The following is a 14904-nucleotide window of genomic DNA, read 5'->3' as shown; positions in this document are numbered from 1 at the left end:
TCCTCCGTAAAAGGTTGTGAGAAATCTAAGTCTGAGATCAAAACTCCGAAAAAGTTTTTTAACAAATCGAAAATTCGATTTTTATTTGCCGGTCTACTCTAAAAGCTCAAAGATTCAAATGATTGATCCCGTGACTGGCTGTTGCGGGGCCCACTCAGCCTCGTGAGGAAAATGAGTAGCTATGACATGTAAATGCGCATAGCGACCGGTGCCAGCATGGTAGGTAAACATTGGTTGTTAGGATTATTGAGATATGTATTGGGAAAAATCCTACAATGCTGCAGTGAGCACCAAAGTTGTGACATAATAACACAAAGAAATTGCATTTACATTTACAATAAATAAACATAAAACATCTCCCTCAATCTGTGATTACAGACTATTCCGCCACTGATTTGGCCCTTCACGCCGCGGCCGTGGCCCAACTTACCTCCTTCCCTTCGGCCCTGCTTCATTCCGAATCCCTATGGGCCCTCAACCCCCTCATGCTGGGCCTACCATCCCTGCCCGGCCTGCAATGGCCACAACCACCCACCTCCAACCTCCAAACCCTTCTGACACAATACGTCACGAGTAACTACCTCGGAAACACGAGCGACACTAAGTCAACATCGGAATTCAAGTCATATTCGGAATTCGCGAAGCTCACGTCGGAAAAGTCCGTGAGCGCGGCGGAAACGCACGAGCCCCGAACGAGACCAATGCTGTACTATGCGGAGCGAGCCGAGAGTTCGCGAGACGACCCGAGTCCGGCCGAGTCTTCCCGAGAGAGCCGCTCGCCTTCGCCGTGTCGAAGTTTGGATGGGGATTCGAAACAGTAATGGTGAATTTCACCAACCATCTTTTCAGTCCCTAACAGCCTGTACAAATCAAATGCAACTTAAGAGGGTGTTAGAAATATGCCGGAAATGGTCAAAATATGTACTTCTGCTCAAAGAAGGCCAAAATATGCATGTACATATGAAAATAATCAATTTCTCTTGGAGGGTTTCAGCAGTCATTATATATAAGTTCTGTGGGTCAACTTGATAAGGAGAACCAAAAAGGCAGATATCAAAGAACTTCTTTGAAGTTCTGCAAAATATATCTGCCTTTTTGGTTCTCCTTATCAAGATAATCAATTTCATAAAATCCGGGCTCTACATAATAAGAATACCTCCATTTCCTCTTCAGTCTTACCCGAATATGCTCTTCAATTCTGTTGGATATAAACCAACATATCATCCCACACTGCCTCAATCCTATATGACTTCCTTTCCTCTTCAATCCTACGGGATAAAAAACAACATTTTTCTTCAATTCTGTTGGATACAAACCAACAATTATACAATTCCTCCTGTTGGATACAAACCAACATTTCATACAACAATTCCTCAATTCAATTTGGTATACAATCCTTCTTCAATCTTATCTTCCTTTCCTCTTCAATCCTACGGGATAAAAAACAACATTTTTCTTCAATTCTGTTGGATACAAACCAACAATTATACAATTCCTCCAGTTGGATACAAACCAACATTTCATACAACAATTCCTCAATTCAATTTGGTATACAATCCTTCTTCAATCTTATTTGACAATTCCTCGTTTCCTCTTCAATCCTATGGAAAAAAACGTCTTTCTTTAATTCTGTTGGATAAAAACCAACAATTATACAATTCCTCCTGTTGGATACAAACCAACATTTCATACAACAATTCCTCAATTCAATTTGGTATACAATCCTTCTTCAATCTTATTAGACAATTCCTCGTTTCCTCTTCAATCCTATGGGAAAAAACGTCTTTCTTCAATTCTGTTGGATAAAAACCAACAATTATACAATTCCTCCTGTTGGATACAAACCAACATTTCATACAACAATTCCTCAATTCAATTTGGTATACAATCCTTCTTCAATCTTATTAGACAATTCCTCGTTTCCTCTTCAATCCTATGGGAAAAAACGTCTTTCTTCAATTCTGTTGGATAAAAACCAACAATAATTATACAATTCCTCCTGTTGGATACAAACCAATTATACCTCAATTTTCCTATTCAGTCCCTACGCGAATATGCTACGGCCCGGAACGGATATATTGGTCACGGAATCCCTATCCGGATTCAGCAGCTCGTCATCATCGTCATCGGATACGGTAAAATCCGGACCCGACACGCCGCCGGACCGCGGATGCGTCACTATTTGCCGGTAGCGGATTTTCATGCGCGTCAGTATGCCGTCGAAATGACGGGACTGATGCATGAGAATGTCGTCCGTTATCCAGAACTGAAGCGCCTGCGGACAGAAGAGTATGAAATACTTACTAGTAGTTCTGTGAACTGTAGACCCCACTCGGATTCTTTTGCCCAAGTTGAGAAATAGACCCAGCGAAGAGTCCAACAAGAAATGGATCACATACCTGAAGGTGGAGGGGGACAAAGAGAGATTTATTATAGTGTTCTTGTAAAAGTTAGGGTAAAAGAACACTCAAATAAGCATCATTCAATAGGATAAGGAAAGTCGTGTGATGTTCACACGAGATTTTTTTTAGTCCACCGTCGATAGACGACCGTCGACACAGCATCAACTCTCTCAGTGCCCACGCTAAAATGAAGAGTTTACCCTCAGGCCCCAAATAGATCCCCCTGTGAGTTATTTTTAACTGACAGGGGGATTCTGTTTTTGATCCCATTTCTTTATTTCTCAAGATATTTTCATGAAAAAAATTGGGACCCAGATTTCTATTCCTATGCTTAAAGCATTGCAGAGGCAGTTAAAAACAACTGACACACACGGAAAGTGAGACCCTATAACTGACACTCACTTTTTCGATAATGCCATGTCAGTTAAAAACAACTGACGTGGCACCGAAAGTGTTAAAGCTACAAGTGTAAATATACGAGTAATATGGATTGTTTTCGTCTCATGAACTAGTCATAAAAATAACCCAGGACAATAAACAGCCTCGTTTTGATCGCGGGTTCAATTCCCGCCCGGGGCGATAAAATCCTAAACAGATAAAATTCGTTCTTGGAACGGGTGGCTTTCTCCTATCCTGTCTTCCTTCTCTCTTTTCTTTCGGGACGATAAGACCTTGGCAGTTACAGTTCCCTCTATCAAACTTCTTCAAAGATATCTTCTTCTTTTATCAATCATTAAATGATAAATTTTATTCAGGGCTTGTAGATTTTTGGCTTTTTGGCTTTAGGCGCATTTGCAAACAGGGAATATTTTAATTTTGACTACCGTTTTGTATTATATGTCTGTTTTAGGGGCGCAAGCCCGAAAATGCAATATTAAGTGACAATAATTTTTGATGTGGGAAATTGTAAAGAGGCTTTCCGTTTGACCATAATTATTTCATCTAATTATTTAATTAGATTTAGAATTATTGAGATAGGCAAAATTTCAATAACACCTACCTAATAGATAGGTTTTAGCAAAAAAAAAAACTAGGGTTTTTTAGAATATATAATAGATGATATCTAATCGACCATTACCTATTTAGTATTGGTAGAGTAGATATACAGTAGAAAGGTAGGCAAAAGAATAGATGGGTTTTAAAAAAAAAAAAAAAAAAACTATAGTTTTTTTTAGAATATAATAGATGATTACCTAATCGACCATTACCTATTTAGTATTTAGTATTGGTAGAGTAGATATACAGTAGGAAGGTAGGCAAAAGATCAGCTTGAAAGATACTATTTTTAGAACTACTGCATGAAAAGGACTGAAGTCCCTTTATTTCCAAGGAAGGAAAGCAATGTAATTTTAAACTGTAAAACTACATACGTTGCATAAGTACCCTGTTTTTATTGTAAAATTATAATATTAAGGAACCTTACCAAATAAATAACGCTGAAAAGAAATTCATTAAATATATAAATAATAATAATCAAATGTTTTTCTTTAATTTAAATAATAGTTAACTTGAAAAATCACGTCCAATCTAAAAATATAGGTAGGTACACAAAGTATAAAAAAGTTAGAGAGAAAGACAACTTTATATTTATCTCACACACCCTCTCTCTGTCTGTCTCATACGAACAATCCAAGACTAAACTTGGATTAAGTTAAACTTCGATTAAGTTAAACTTTGGTTAAGTTAAACTCTTATTACTTTTTTTCCCCTAATATAAAAGAAGGTAGGTAACTACGTACCTTTAATAAATTGCTTCAAAGCACAATATTATTAGAACCCATATAGGGAAAATCAGCTCATACAGAAAAATTATTACATCCCAAATAGGGAAAATCGGTGGTTGGGTGGAAGTGCCCACGTAAGTGAGAACCCTGCCACTTAAAATGAAGTAAAAAAAATCACACCCATCCGAATGGTAAAAAAGAAAAAAAAAATCGTAAAAATCACTAAAGATGAGATTCGAACCCGGCACCCTAAGGCACAATATTATTAGAACCCATATAGGGAAAATCAGCTCATACAGAAAAATTATTACATCCCAAATAGGGAAAATCGGTGGTTGGGTGAAAGAGCCCACGTAAGTGAGAACCCTGCCACTTAAAATGAAGTAAAAAAAAAATCACACCAATCCGAATGGTGAAAAAAAGAATCGTAAAAATCACCAAAGACGAGATTCGAACCCGGCACCCTAAGGTGGTGAGCCAAAGTCAACTACTCCGTCAAAGAGGGGACAATGCTAAGGCGTTTCACCCATCCAAACACGCGTCATTCTTGACGTTGCTTAACTTGTAGCATGGGCAGCTTTTTTTTAAATAGGAATTTTTTTTTTTAATATACGTATAACAATACTTCAATAATCAATACACATCAAGCCAGCTCCATCATCAAAAGCATAAGGCTTAACAGAAGAGTATGAAATACTTACTAGTAGTTCTGTGAACTGTAGACCCCACTCGGATTCTTTTGCCCAAGTTGAGAAGAAGGTACGAATAAATGCTACATATGTATTATCTTATATTAAATTAGACAGAAGGTGTTACGATATCGGCCAGATATTATCTGACTGTAGGTTTTGGAAAATAAAGTCAGTCTGCTTTTGACAGCTCCAAAATAATGTTGTTCCCAGTTTTCTTACTTTTCCCAATAGATTAAAACATGGTGTCAGGTGTGTCGACTTTTGAGTTTTAGTTTTATAGATGCGTCACTATTTGCCGGTAGCGGATTTTCATGCGCGTCAGTATGCCGTCGAAATGACGGGACTGATGCATGAGAATGTCGTCCGTGATCCAGAATTGAAGCGCCTACGGACAGAAGAGAATGAAATACTTACTAGTAGTTCTGTGAACTGTAGACCCCACTCGGATTCTTTTGCCCAAGTTGTTTTACTTTTTTGTTTACTTTTGTTTTTTGATACAAGTGATGATGGCTGTGTTCACCAACATAAAAATGTTACCAACCGAAAAAAAAATTTCGTAAAATCCCTCAAATCGAATACAACTCTCCACTGTCCATAACATCCTCGATCCTCGATTCCTTGTCCTTGTTGCTTGTTCCTTCCTTGTGCGAGCGCGAGCGAGCGGTTAGAGCGATAGAGCGGTAAAAAAAAATTGATAAAAAGAGAAAACACTATTAACAGAAAAAGAAAAAACTGCCGAGCTTTTTGGGACTTTGGTTTTAAGGTATCTTGGTGTTTGTATGGCTTGACGTCTTGTTTTGTTGCTCCTACCAAGTAAGTATTATCAGTAATTATGCAGAAGCTATGACAATGAAAAAGAAAGCTCCTTTTGTGTTTGACCTATTTGTTGCTCCTACCAAGTAAGTATTATCAGTAATTATTCAGAAGCTATATGACAATGAAAAAGAAAGCTCCTTTTGTGTTTGACCTAACCCTATAATAACACTGGTCACTGCAGATTTGTGACAGCTCCTTTTTGTTGCAACTATCCATTGACGTGACTTCTGAACAAGAACTGAAAGCTCCTTTTTGTGTTTAATTGAACCCTAAAGACACTGGTCACTGTTCAAATTGTGAAAGTTCCTTTTTGTAGCAAGTTTGACGTGACTTCTGAACAAGTACTGAAAGCTCCTTTTTGTGCTTAACCTAGCCCTATAACAACACAACCTGCGACCTAGCACTTATAAAGCAGATGTGAAAAAAATTACTTTTTTTCGGTTAGGCACTTTAACTGATGTGTTACGTTCGCCTCGTCTTATATCTTGTTGAAAATTTTAAGGGATCTCAGGTAGGGCATGGGGGAGTCAACACCAGGTTTGGAAAAAAATTAATTTGATACTCACATTTACGAAGAATGGAATGATGAGCATCACAACCGCTAGTTCGGCCTGTGGATTTGTTATTGGTGACAAAATGAACCGACTCACTTCGCTCCAGAAATCCAACTGCATGAGACATGTAATAAGCACCTTGACAATGAGTAGAAGAATGACGTACAGAACACACTGCGACAGCCAAATGTGATAGGAAGGTGGATTGCCTGTGAAATACAGAAATCTAGCTAGATTAGCTGAATTATAAGCACCTTTATGATGAGTAGAAAAATGTATTTTGTGTGACAAAGCGGTACCGAGGTACAATCTTTTTTTTTTACTTTTTACATAGTTATTTTCCTTATTAGAAAAAAAAACTTAACTGGCACAACAATATGGTCAAGTTTTTTTTCTTACCAATAATCATCAAACTTGTGTAGTTTGGGGTTTAAATAAAGATATTATCGCCACAGGCAATTTTTTTTTTTAATTGTAGTATGATGTCACAATTTTTTGGTGCATTGATTGTAGATTTTTTCTCTTCCAACTAAGGTTACCAGTTTTTTGTATTTCCAGATAAACCATAAAAAATGGGATTTTCAAATCTCTTAGTGTACCACCAGAAATGCTTCAATGTATGGTACCACTAGTGGTATGTGTACCACAGATTGGGAACCTTTGATCTACACTGTCTCTGTCAAGAGAATTTTATTAAATATTTTACTTGTAAAAGACTTTTCAAAACTTAACCAAACTTGGTTCACCCACTTACCGTAGTCTCCAAAGTCTAGCATGCTCCAAGAGTTTTTCTTGGCTAGGAAACAAGCGTAGCGAATGCCAAGATATATGAGGAATAGACCCAGCGAAGAGTCCAACAAGAAATGGATCACATACCTGAAGGTGGAGGGGGACAAAGAGAGATTTATTATAGTGTTCATTTAAGCAACCTCTGTGGCCGAGTGGGTATCACACTAGGCTTGCATGCAGGAGGCCCGAGTTCAATTCCCAGTGGGGCCAAAATTTTTCGGCTCTGTGCTTGGAGTTCTGAGTGCACTCAGCCTTGTGAGGACAATTGAGTAGCTACTTCAATCAAGTAGCCACCAGTGGCAGCATTACCAGTGTAAAAAGAGTATTGAAATACGGAAATTGATTGCAAAGGAGGCACTTAGTAGGATAGAATAGAGTAGACAATTTTATTTTTTTATTTTATAAGTTTCCATTTATTGGTTTTTCAGAACAACTCTCTCATCAAATAAATTGTTAACAAATGGTATATGGTATACCCATCCATAAAAGCCAGAGCTTGTGCCACGGATGGGGAGGTATATTCTATTGTCTTGAGACAATAGAATATACCTTGTTTATCCTGCTGAGATAGGACTGGACCTTAGTTTTTTGTGAACCTTAGTACCTACTGTTGTGATATCTAAAAAAGTTGTGAAAAAGTTCTGCTTTATCACAAAGAATTTGAGATGTTTCAATTGTCTTAGTACCTACTGTTGTGATATCTAAAAAAGTTGTGAAAAAGTTCTGCGTTATCACAAAGAATTTGAGATGTTTCAATTGTTTTTTTATACTTACCACGTACATGGGTCCCCATGGAACCCACTTGCTAAAATTATATTGCTAATATGAATGACTAGGGATCCGATAACTTGCTTGGAAGTGTCGTAAAACCAAATGATCCACGGTCTTCGCTCATACTTGGGCTCACAGAACCTTTTGACTGAAAAGAAAAAGTAATAATATAAAATAAATAATCTTCTTCTTCTTCCGGTAATTATACGGAAGTCACATCCATGGAAAAGAAAAGCTCCTTTTCATGACAGTTTCCACATCATACTGAAATGTATCTATGGCATAGAGATTAACTTCACTCAAACAGACAAAGCTGTCTTGTGTGAAGTCCTATGTCTGTGTGATACCTATGAACTAACAGATTTCTCCAAAGATATTCGATGGTACTTATCAAAACTTGAAAGTTTCCAAATTGATTCTGTAGTTGTACTGCTTAATACAAGAGATTTTAGATTTTATAGAGAAGATGACATACCTAAGTAATATGAAAAATCTTTAAATTAAAACAGCATTTCTGTACCCAATTTCCAAGATAATATTGAAATTGAATTTATTTATTTAGCATCAATGAGTATTATCTTACAACATTAAACATAGGTGTAAACAAAGGATGTACAATGAATGATAAAATACAATTAAATTGAATGAGAATATAGAAAAATCAACATTGGGGTTATTAAAGTAAAAAAAGGACCCAATTTTACAAACATATTCATATTCTATTCTAGGTTTTGGAAAATAAAGTCAGTCTGCTTTTGACAGCTCCAAAATAATGTTGTTCCCAGTTTTCTTACTTTTCCCAATAGATTAAAACAGAAGGAATACGTCTTACGTAATAAAAAGGACAGAGAACAGGTTTTACTTACAATCACTCAAAAGATTTAAAGAATGATTGACCTTTTTTAAAACGATAGATTTACCAAGAATTGGGATCTTTGTTTGTTTGTTTGTTTGTTTTTTTTTTTTTTTTTTTTTTAAAAAGTTTTTTTGGGGCCCATTTTTTTTTTTTTTTTTTTTTTTTTTTTTTTTTTTTTTTTTTTTTTGAAGAAACACAAGGGTATACAAGGGTCATACATGTGGTAATTTATCTATTGCCGTGTTTAAAAGTTTGACACCAAAATTGGACCTGGGACACCAAATTTCAAGGATCGACGTGTCTTGATTCAAGGAACTCGAAATTTCAAATTTTATCCAAATCGGACCAGGCGATCGCGTGTTATAGCGGAACAAACACATAAACAAACAGACATCTAAACCAAATGCAAAACGGTTGAGTTAAAAAATAGACCTTCACTTTGTTCGGTCAATTAAGTCTAGTAAAATACTTATAAAATTACCTAAGTCTGTTAAAATTTCAAGGATCGACGTGTCTTGATTCAAGGAACTCAAAATTTCAAAGTTCATCAAAATCGGACCAGGCAATCGCGTGTTATAGCGGAACAAACACAAACAAACAGACATCTAAACCAAATGCAAAACGGTCGCGTTAAAAAGTAGACCTTCACTTTGTTCGGTCAATTAAGTCTGGTAAAATACTTATGAAATTACCCAAGTCTGTTAAATGAACTCTAGTTTTGAAAAAAGTGTTTCACCACACCACCGTTTTTATTTCGTAGCAATGAAACAACTGCTACATTAGACGGATTGGCTCTAGGGACCTCAAAACTTGTTTTGGCTCTAAAAACTGACCATCGGAAATTTCAGCTGAATACATTACTTTCCTTCTTATAGGTAAGGAAAGGTAGTTATTTTTTATTATTATTATTTCACTATCTATTTAGGATAAAATCCGCCCCAGGCGGGAAGCAAAACCTGCGACCTAGCACTTATAAAGCAGATGTGAAAAAAATTACTTTTTTTCGGTTAGGCACTTTAACTGATGTGTTACGTTCGCCTCATCTTATATCTTGTTGAAAATTTTAAGGGATCTCAGGTAGGACATGAGGGAGCCAACAACAGGTTTGGAAAAAAATGAATTTGATACTCACATTTACGAAGAATGGAATGATGAGCATCACAACGGCTAGTTCAGCCTGTGGATTTGTTATCGGTGACAAAATGAACCGACTCACTTCGCTCCAGAAATCCAACTGCATGAGACACGTAATAAGCACCTTGACGATGAGTAGTAGTGAAAGAAAATGGTAATGAAAACTCAGAATTGGAAGAGGAGTGTAAAGAATCTTCTAAAAATAACTCCAGAGAAAAGATTTTGATTTTTGAAAACATTCTACCTCAAAATTTTCAATAAATAAGCAGGAGGTTTCAGGCTCATTTTTTACCACTTGATTCTAATTTCAACTCGAGTGGCACTTGTCTCTCATGTACTTGTGAGTAGCTGTTTCAAATTAATAAAACATGTTAATAAAGCATGAAACATTTCAAATTAATTTCCCCACTCAGTTTAAATATGTAGTCAAATAGATAGCCCAGGACCCTAGGTTGTCAGCAATCTATAGAATATTAGACCAGAGTTTGACTTGATTATTTCAACACTTCACTCGAGTGAAAAATCAGAGAAAAGGAGAGCTCGGGCCGGGCCCCCTCGCCCCCCTTTAATTATGGCCCTGCTTCACCCTATAGCTTTAAAAATAAAATGGAAATTAAAAAAAACCGAACGTATTCTAATTAAGTGGGTAGAAACTGGATTTTAAATGGGTTATAATTGGGTCCCACACATGGCCTTGCTGCTTTAGCGTATAAATAATTGGGTCAGAGGAGGGACATTTATCCGGATGTAGTCAAATAGATAGCCCAGGACCCTAGGTTGTCAGCAATCTATAGAATATTAGACCAGAGTTTGACTTGATTATTTCAACACTTAACTCGAGTGAAATATTCAACTCAGCCCATCACTAATGTAGAGCTTTTCTATGTTTTCAGAATGGTAGAAGTCGAAAAAATGTCCAAAAGTAACATCCAGTCACTGCAGATAAATGTTGAAGTGATGTTGAACAATCTTCAACTCAGCCCATCACTAATGTAGAGCTTTTCTATGTTTTCAGAATGGTAGAAGTCGAAAAAATGTCCAAAAGTAACATGCAGTCGCTGCAGATAAATGTTGAAGTGATGTTGAACAATAAGGAATACAGTGATACTTTATTCCTTGTTAATAATAACCAGTTCTATGCTTCAAGTCATCTGGTGTCTGTGTCAAGCAAACCATTCAAGTCTTTGTTAACTGATCACTTTAACAACCTTGTTAATAATAACCAGTTCTATGCTTCAAGTCATCTGGTGTCTGTGTCAAGCAAACCATTTAAGTTCATACATAGAATAGAGCCTTGCCCATAGTAATAATAGGTACTGACCCCTGCAGAAGAAGAATTTGAGCCCAGAATTTTTCCTGTGATGATGTTCAATGGTTTTGTATGACTTTTTCATTTTTGAAAACATTCTACCTCAAAATTTTCAATAAATAAGCAGGAGTTTTCAGGCTCATTTTTACCACTTGATTCTAATTTCAACTTGAGTGGCACTTGTCTCTCATGTTCTTGTGAGTAGCCGTTTCAAATTAATAAAACATATTAATAAAGCATAAAACATTTCAAATTAATTTCCCCACTCAGTTTAAATATGTAGTCAAATAGATAGCCCCGGACCCTAGGTTGTCAGCAATCTATAGTATATTAGACCAGAGTTTGACTTGATTATTTCAACACTTCACTCGAGTGAAAAATCCAACTCAATTTTTGGTCAGTTAATTATTTGTCTTTTTTTTTTTCTTTTTCATATTACGTTTGTCTTCTTTTTTTTTCTTTTTCTTATTACATATAATTAAGTTTGCTCTTTCTTAATAGTTGTAACATTTTTATTACTATTTTTCTTAATTGTGCGGATAGCACCAATATTTTTATTACCTACATACATAATTACTATACCGTACTCAATTTGTTTTCTTTATTTTATAATAAATGATTATTTTTCTATTCATTAAAACAACCCCTGTTGTTGTATCCTGTTTCGTATATTTCCATACCGACATTAGGTCCCAAAAGTTCCTGGCCAGCCTCTTCCCAATTGGGACCTACATTATATCCCAGAAGTGGAGGGGGGATGGATGCTCAAAACTTGGAGTTTGGCCTACACAGTAGAGGAAAAAAAGCTCAAGGGGGGAGGTCGGCCCCCCTGAAAACGGACCTGTTTCTGCTTAATGGTGGCCATTGAAAAACAACCCCTGTTGTTGTATCCTGTTTCGTATATTTCCATACCGACATTAGGTCCCAAAAGTTCCTGGCCAGCCTCTTCCCAATTGAGACCTACATTATATCCCAGAAGTGGGGGGGGGATGGATGCTCAAAACTTGGAGTTTGGGCTTTGGCCTACACAGTAGAGGAAAAAAAGCTCAAGGGGGGAGGTCGGCCCCCCTGAATACGGCCCTATTTCTGCTTAGTGGTGGTATTGGTGGTCATTGAGCGAAAAATAGCCTGGTCTCCACCCCAGGGCCGTATCGTGGATTTTGCTGAGGGGGAGGGTATATGCTCCAAATTTTCGAAGTCTGACCTATAGTAGTAGTAGGTACAGAAGAGAAAAGGAGAGCTCGGGCCGGGCCCCCTCACCCCCCCTTTAATTATGGCCCTGCTTCACCCTATAGCTTTAAAAATAAAATGGAAATTGAAAAACGAACGTATTCTTAAGTGGGTAGAAACTGGATTTTAAATGGGTTATAATTGGGTCCCACGCATGGCCTTGCTGCTTTAGCGTGTAAATAAATAAATAATTGGATCAGAGCAGGCCGGAGGGACATTTATCCGGTTTCTACCCACTTAGAATCGGGATAGAACATAGAACCCGGGTCCAGGATCGCGTTATCCGATCCTAACCTCTCTTCTAACCGGATAGGGAATATAGGGATAGAATCCTATTTTGGTTAACTTGGGATAAATACGGCCCTGATGTGATTTATCCGGTTTCTACCCACTTAGAATCGGGATAGAACATAGAACCCGGGTCCAGGATCGCGTTATCCGATCCTAACCTCTCTTCTACCCGGATAGAATCCTATTTTGGTTAACTTGGGATAAATACGGCCCTGATTTGTTCCGACCTTGAAGCGGTTTCAATTTTACATCCAGGCGACATTATCCACTCTTCTTCAACCTCCTTTGTATTTTATAACAACCAGGGCCGGTCCATTGGGACATCCAGGCGACATTATCCACTCTTCTTCAACCTCCTTTGTATTTTATAACAACCAGGGCCGGTCCATTGGGATCACTGAAGTTAAGCGATGATGTGCTTGGTTAATATAACATTTGGATGGGTGACCATATGGCAATCGCGAGCTGCTGGGTTTCCTGGCTTGCTGGGATTTTTACGGCCTCTATACTCTACTCAATAAATTGCAATTTAAATTTATACTCCACTCAAAAAATTGATCCCCAGTGGCGTAGCGCGGTGGCTTTCCACGCGGGAGACCCGGGTTTGATTCCCGGCGCGATCAAAAAATGTGTATTATGCAAATGATTGATTCCGTGACTGTGTTGCGGAGCCCACTCAGCCTCGTGAGGAAAATGAGTAGCTATGTAATATAAATGTGCATACAGGGTGTCTACCAGACTGGAAAACCGAATTGTCAGGGAATTTCTCTCAAAAAATTGACAAAAATCCAAAAAAGTCAGGGAATTTTTCAAAGCCTAAAAAAAAAGAATTTTCGGTCCATAAAAAAGTATGCAACCTTGAAGGGGCTACTTAAATTTTCTCGAAAAAATTTCGCCTGCGGCGCTGTAATTTTGTGTTCTATAGAAACGTATTGGGGGGGGGAATAAACAATACTCGTCTTGTATGAACTTGTAATGACGGAGACTGGAAAAGTCAGGGAATTGTCAGGGAATTTCTCAAAAAATTGACAAAAATCCAAAAAAGTCAGGGAATTTAGAAACGTATTTGGGGGAATAAACAATACTCGTCTTGTATGAACTTGTAATGAATTTGATGGCACATTCGTTCTCTTTTGACAAAATTTTTGATGGCAAATTCGAGGGAATCAGGCTGTATGTCGTAAATTATTGGTGTAAAAAAAGTGGATATAACTTTCGAAATTTTTTGATATTGGCTTGTTCTGAGTTGGTGAAAACTTTTTCTGCAAATGTTCTGAAATCATTGTTATCTCACATCCGAATTTCCAGTATTTCAGCAACAGATTTTATAAAAGCAAGTGAGACCAAACTTTTTGCAATGTACAAAGTATTTCTGTCAGACTGCAATCAATATTCTCAGATTATTCAACCGAGGTCTAAGTATTCTAAACACATTGAAGATAAAAAATGTTTTGCTATTTACAAGAAAGGATGTGGAGAATTATTATCTAAGAAGTTTACAATTCGAAAAATTGAGAGCCCTTCTGAAATGTATGAATCAGAAGAAGAGTATCTCACTGATGAGTTTAAATGTAAGATAAGAGTAAGACATCTTAATTGTTTTGATGAAGTTTTCAGACTGGTTTTTTTTTAGAGTATCTCACTGATGAGTTTAAATGTAAGATAAGAGTAAGACGTCATCTTAATTGTTTTGATGAAGTTTTCAGACTGGTTTTTTTTTAGTATGTACCTGTTCCACTCCGAGAGACGTGAGAATTTCCTGTTTATGCCAACTCAAGATATTACCTCATGAATTTGGCAGCCCTCCAGTGTTGTTACCTGATACCAACAAATACCAAGTTCTAAGCTTTATTCCAAATGGTAAAATTGTAGAGATTGGTGAGCTTCATTCTGGATCGAATAAGTATGCACAGATAAATGATTATTATAGAAAACATACCGTGCAATGTGAATTATATTTTGTAAGGATTCCTAGCACAGAAACCAAGCATATTTGACATGGGAAAGAAAAGTTTTGTGTGTGCTGTGTGTGACTGCACATTACTTTTGGACATTTCGTCATTTTCTCCCATTCTAAAAGCATAGAAATATCAAAATTAAAATGATTTTGTAATTCAATCACTCACTGACTTAATTAATAGAGTCCAAGTTTTGTTCCAAGAAGAAATTCAGTTTTAATTATAACATTTATATATGCTTTCAGAATGGGAGAAGTTGGTGAAGTGTCCAAAAGTAATGTACAGTCACTCCAGAAAAATGTTGGAGTGATGTTGAATAATAAGGAATTCAGTGATACTGTATTTCTTGTCAACACTAGCCAGTTCTATGCTTCAAGT

The 14904-nt window shown here is 37.0% G+C and overlaps 1 protein-coding gene across 1 annotated transcript; it reads right to left on the bottom strand.

Annotated features, from left to right (window-relative positions):
* Nucleotides 1-1456: 1456 nt before the first annotated feature.
* On the bottom strand, nucleotides 1457-14640 carry LOC103515100 (store-operated calcium entry regulator STIMATE-like). Its single transcript, XM_008480017.2, has 5 exons — nucleotides 14613-14640; nucleotides 7752-7896; nucleotides 6943-7064; nucleotides 6201-6397; nucleotides 1457-2275 (listed from the first exon to the last, which is right to left on the bottom strand). The coding sequence occupies exons 1-5, from the start codon at nucleotides 14638-14640 to the stop codon at nucleotides 2045-2047; spliced, it is 723 nt and encodes a 240-aa protein (XP_008478239.1). The 3' UTR covers nucleotides 1457-2044.
* Between the last annotated feature and the right edge of the window lie 264 nt (nucleotides 14641-14904).

Source organism: Diaphorina citri, unplaced genomic scaffold, assembly GCF_000475195.1.
Source record: "Diaphorina citri unplaced genomic scaffold, Diaci psyllid genome assembly version 1.1 scaffold1276, whole genome shotgun sequence".
Taxonomy (NCBI): Eukaryota; Metazoa; Arthropoda; class Insecta; order Hemiptera; family Psyllidae; genus Diaphorina; species Diaphorina citri.
Note: the sequence above shows the minus strand (reverse complement) of the source record. Positions and strands in the feature narration are given on the sequence as shown.

What these genes read in the sequence shown, in the direction of transcription:
- LOC103515100 (XM_008480017.2), bottom strand. Translation starts at nt 14,640, where the DNA reads ATGGGAGAAAATGACGAAATGTCCAAAA. An exon ending in AAATGACGAAATGTCCAAAA is followed by an intron (nt 7,897 to 14,612) that starts GTAATGTGCAGT and finishes TTTTCTTTTCAG; the next exon opens with TCAAAAGGTTCTGTGAGCCC. An exon ending in CATGGGGACCCATGTACGTG is followed by an intron (nt 7,065 to 7,751) that starts GTAAGTATAAAA and finishes CTCCACCTTCAG; the next exon opens with GTATGTGATCCATTTCTTGT.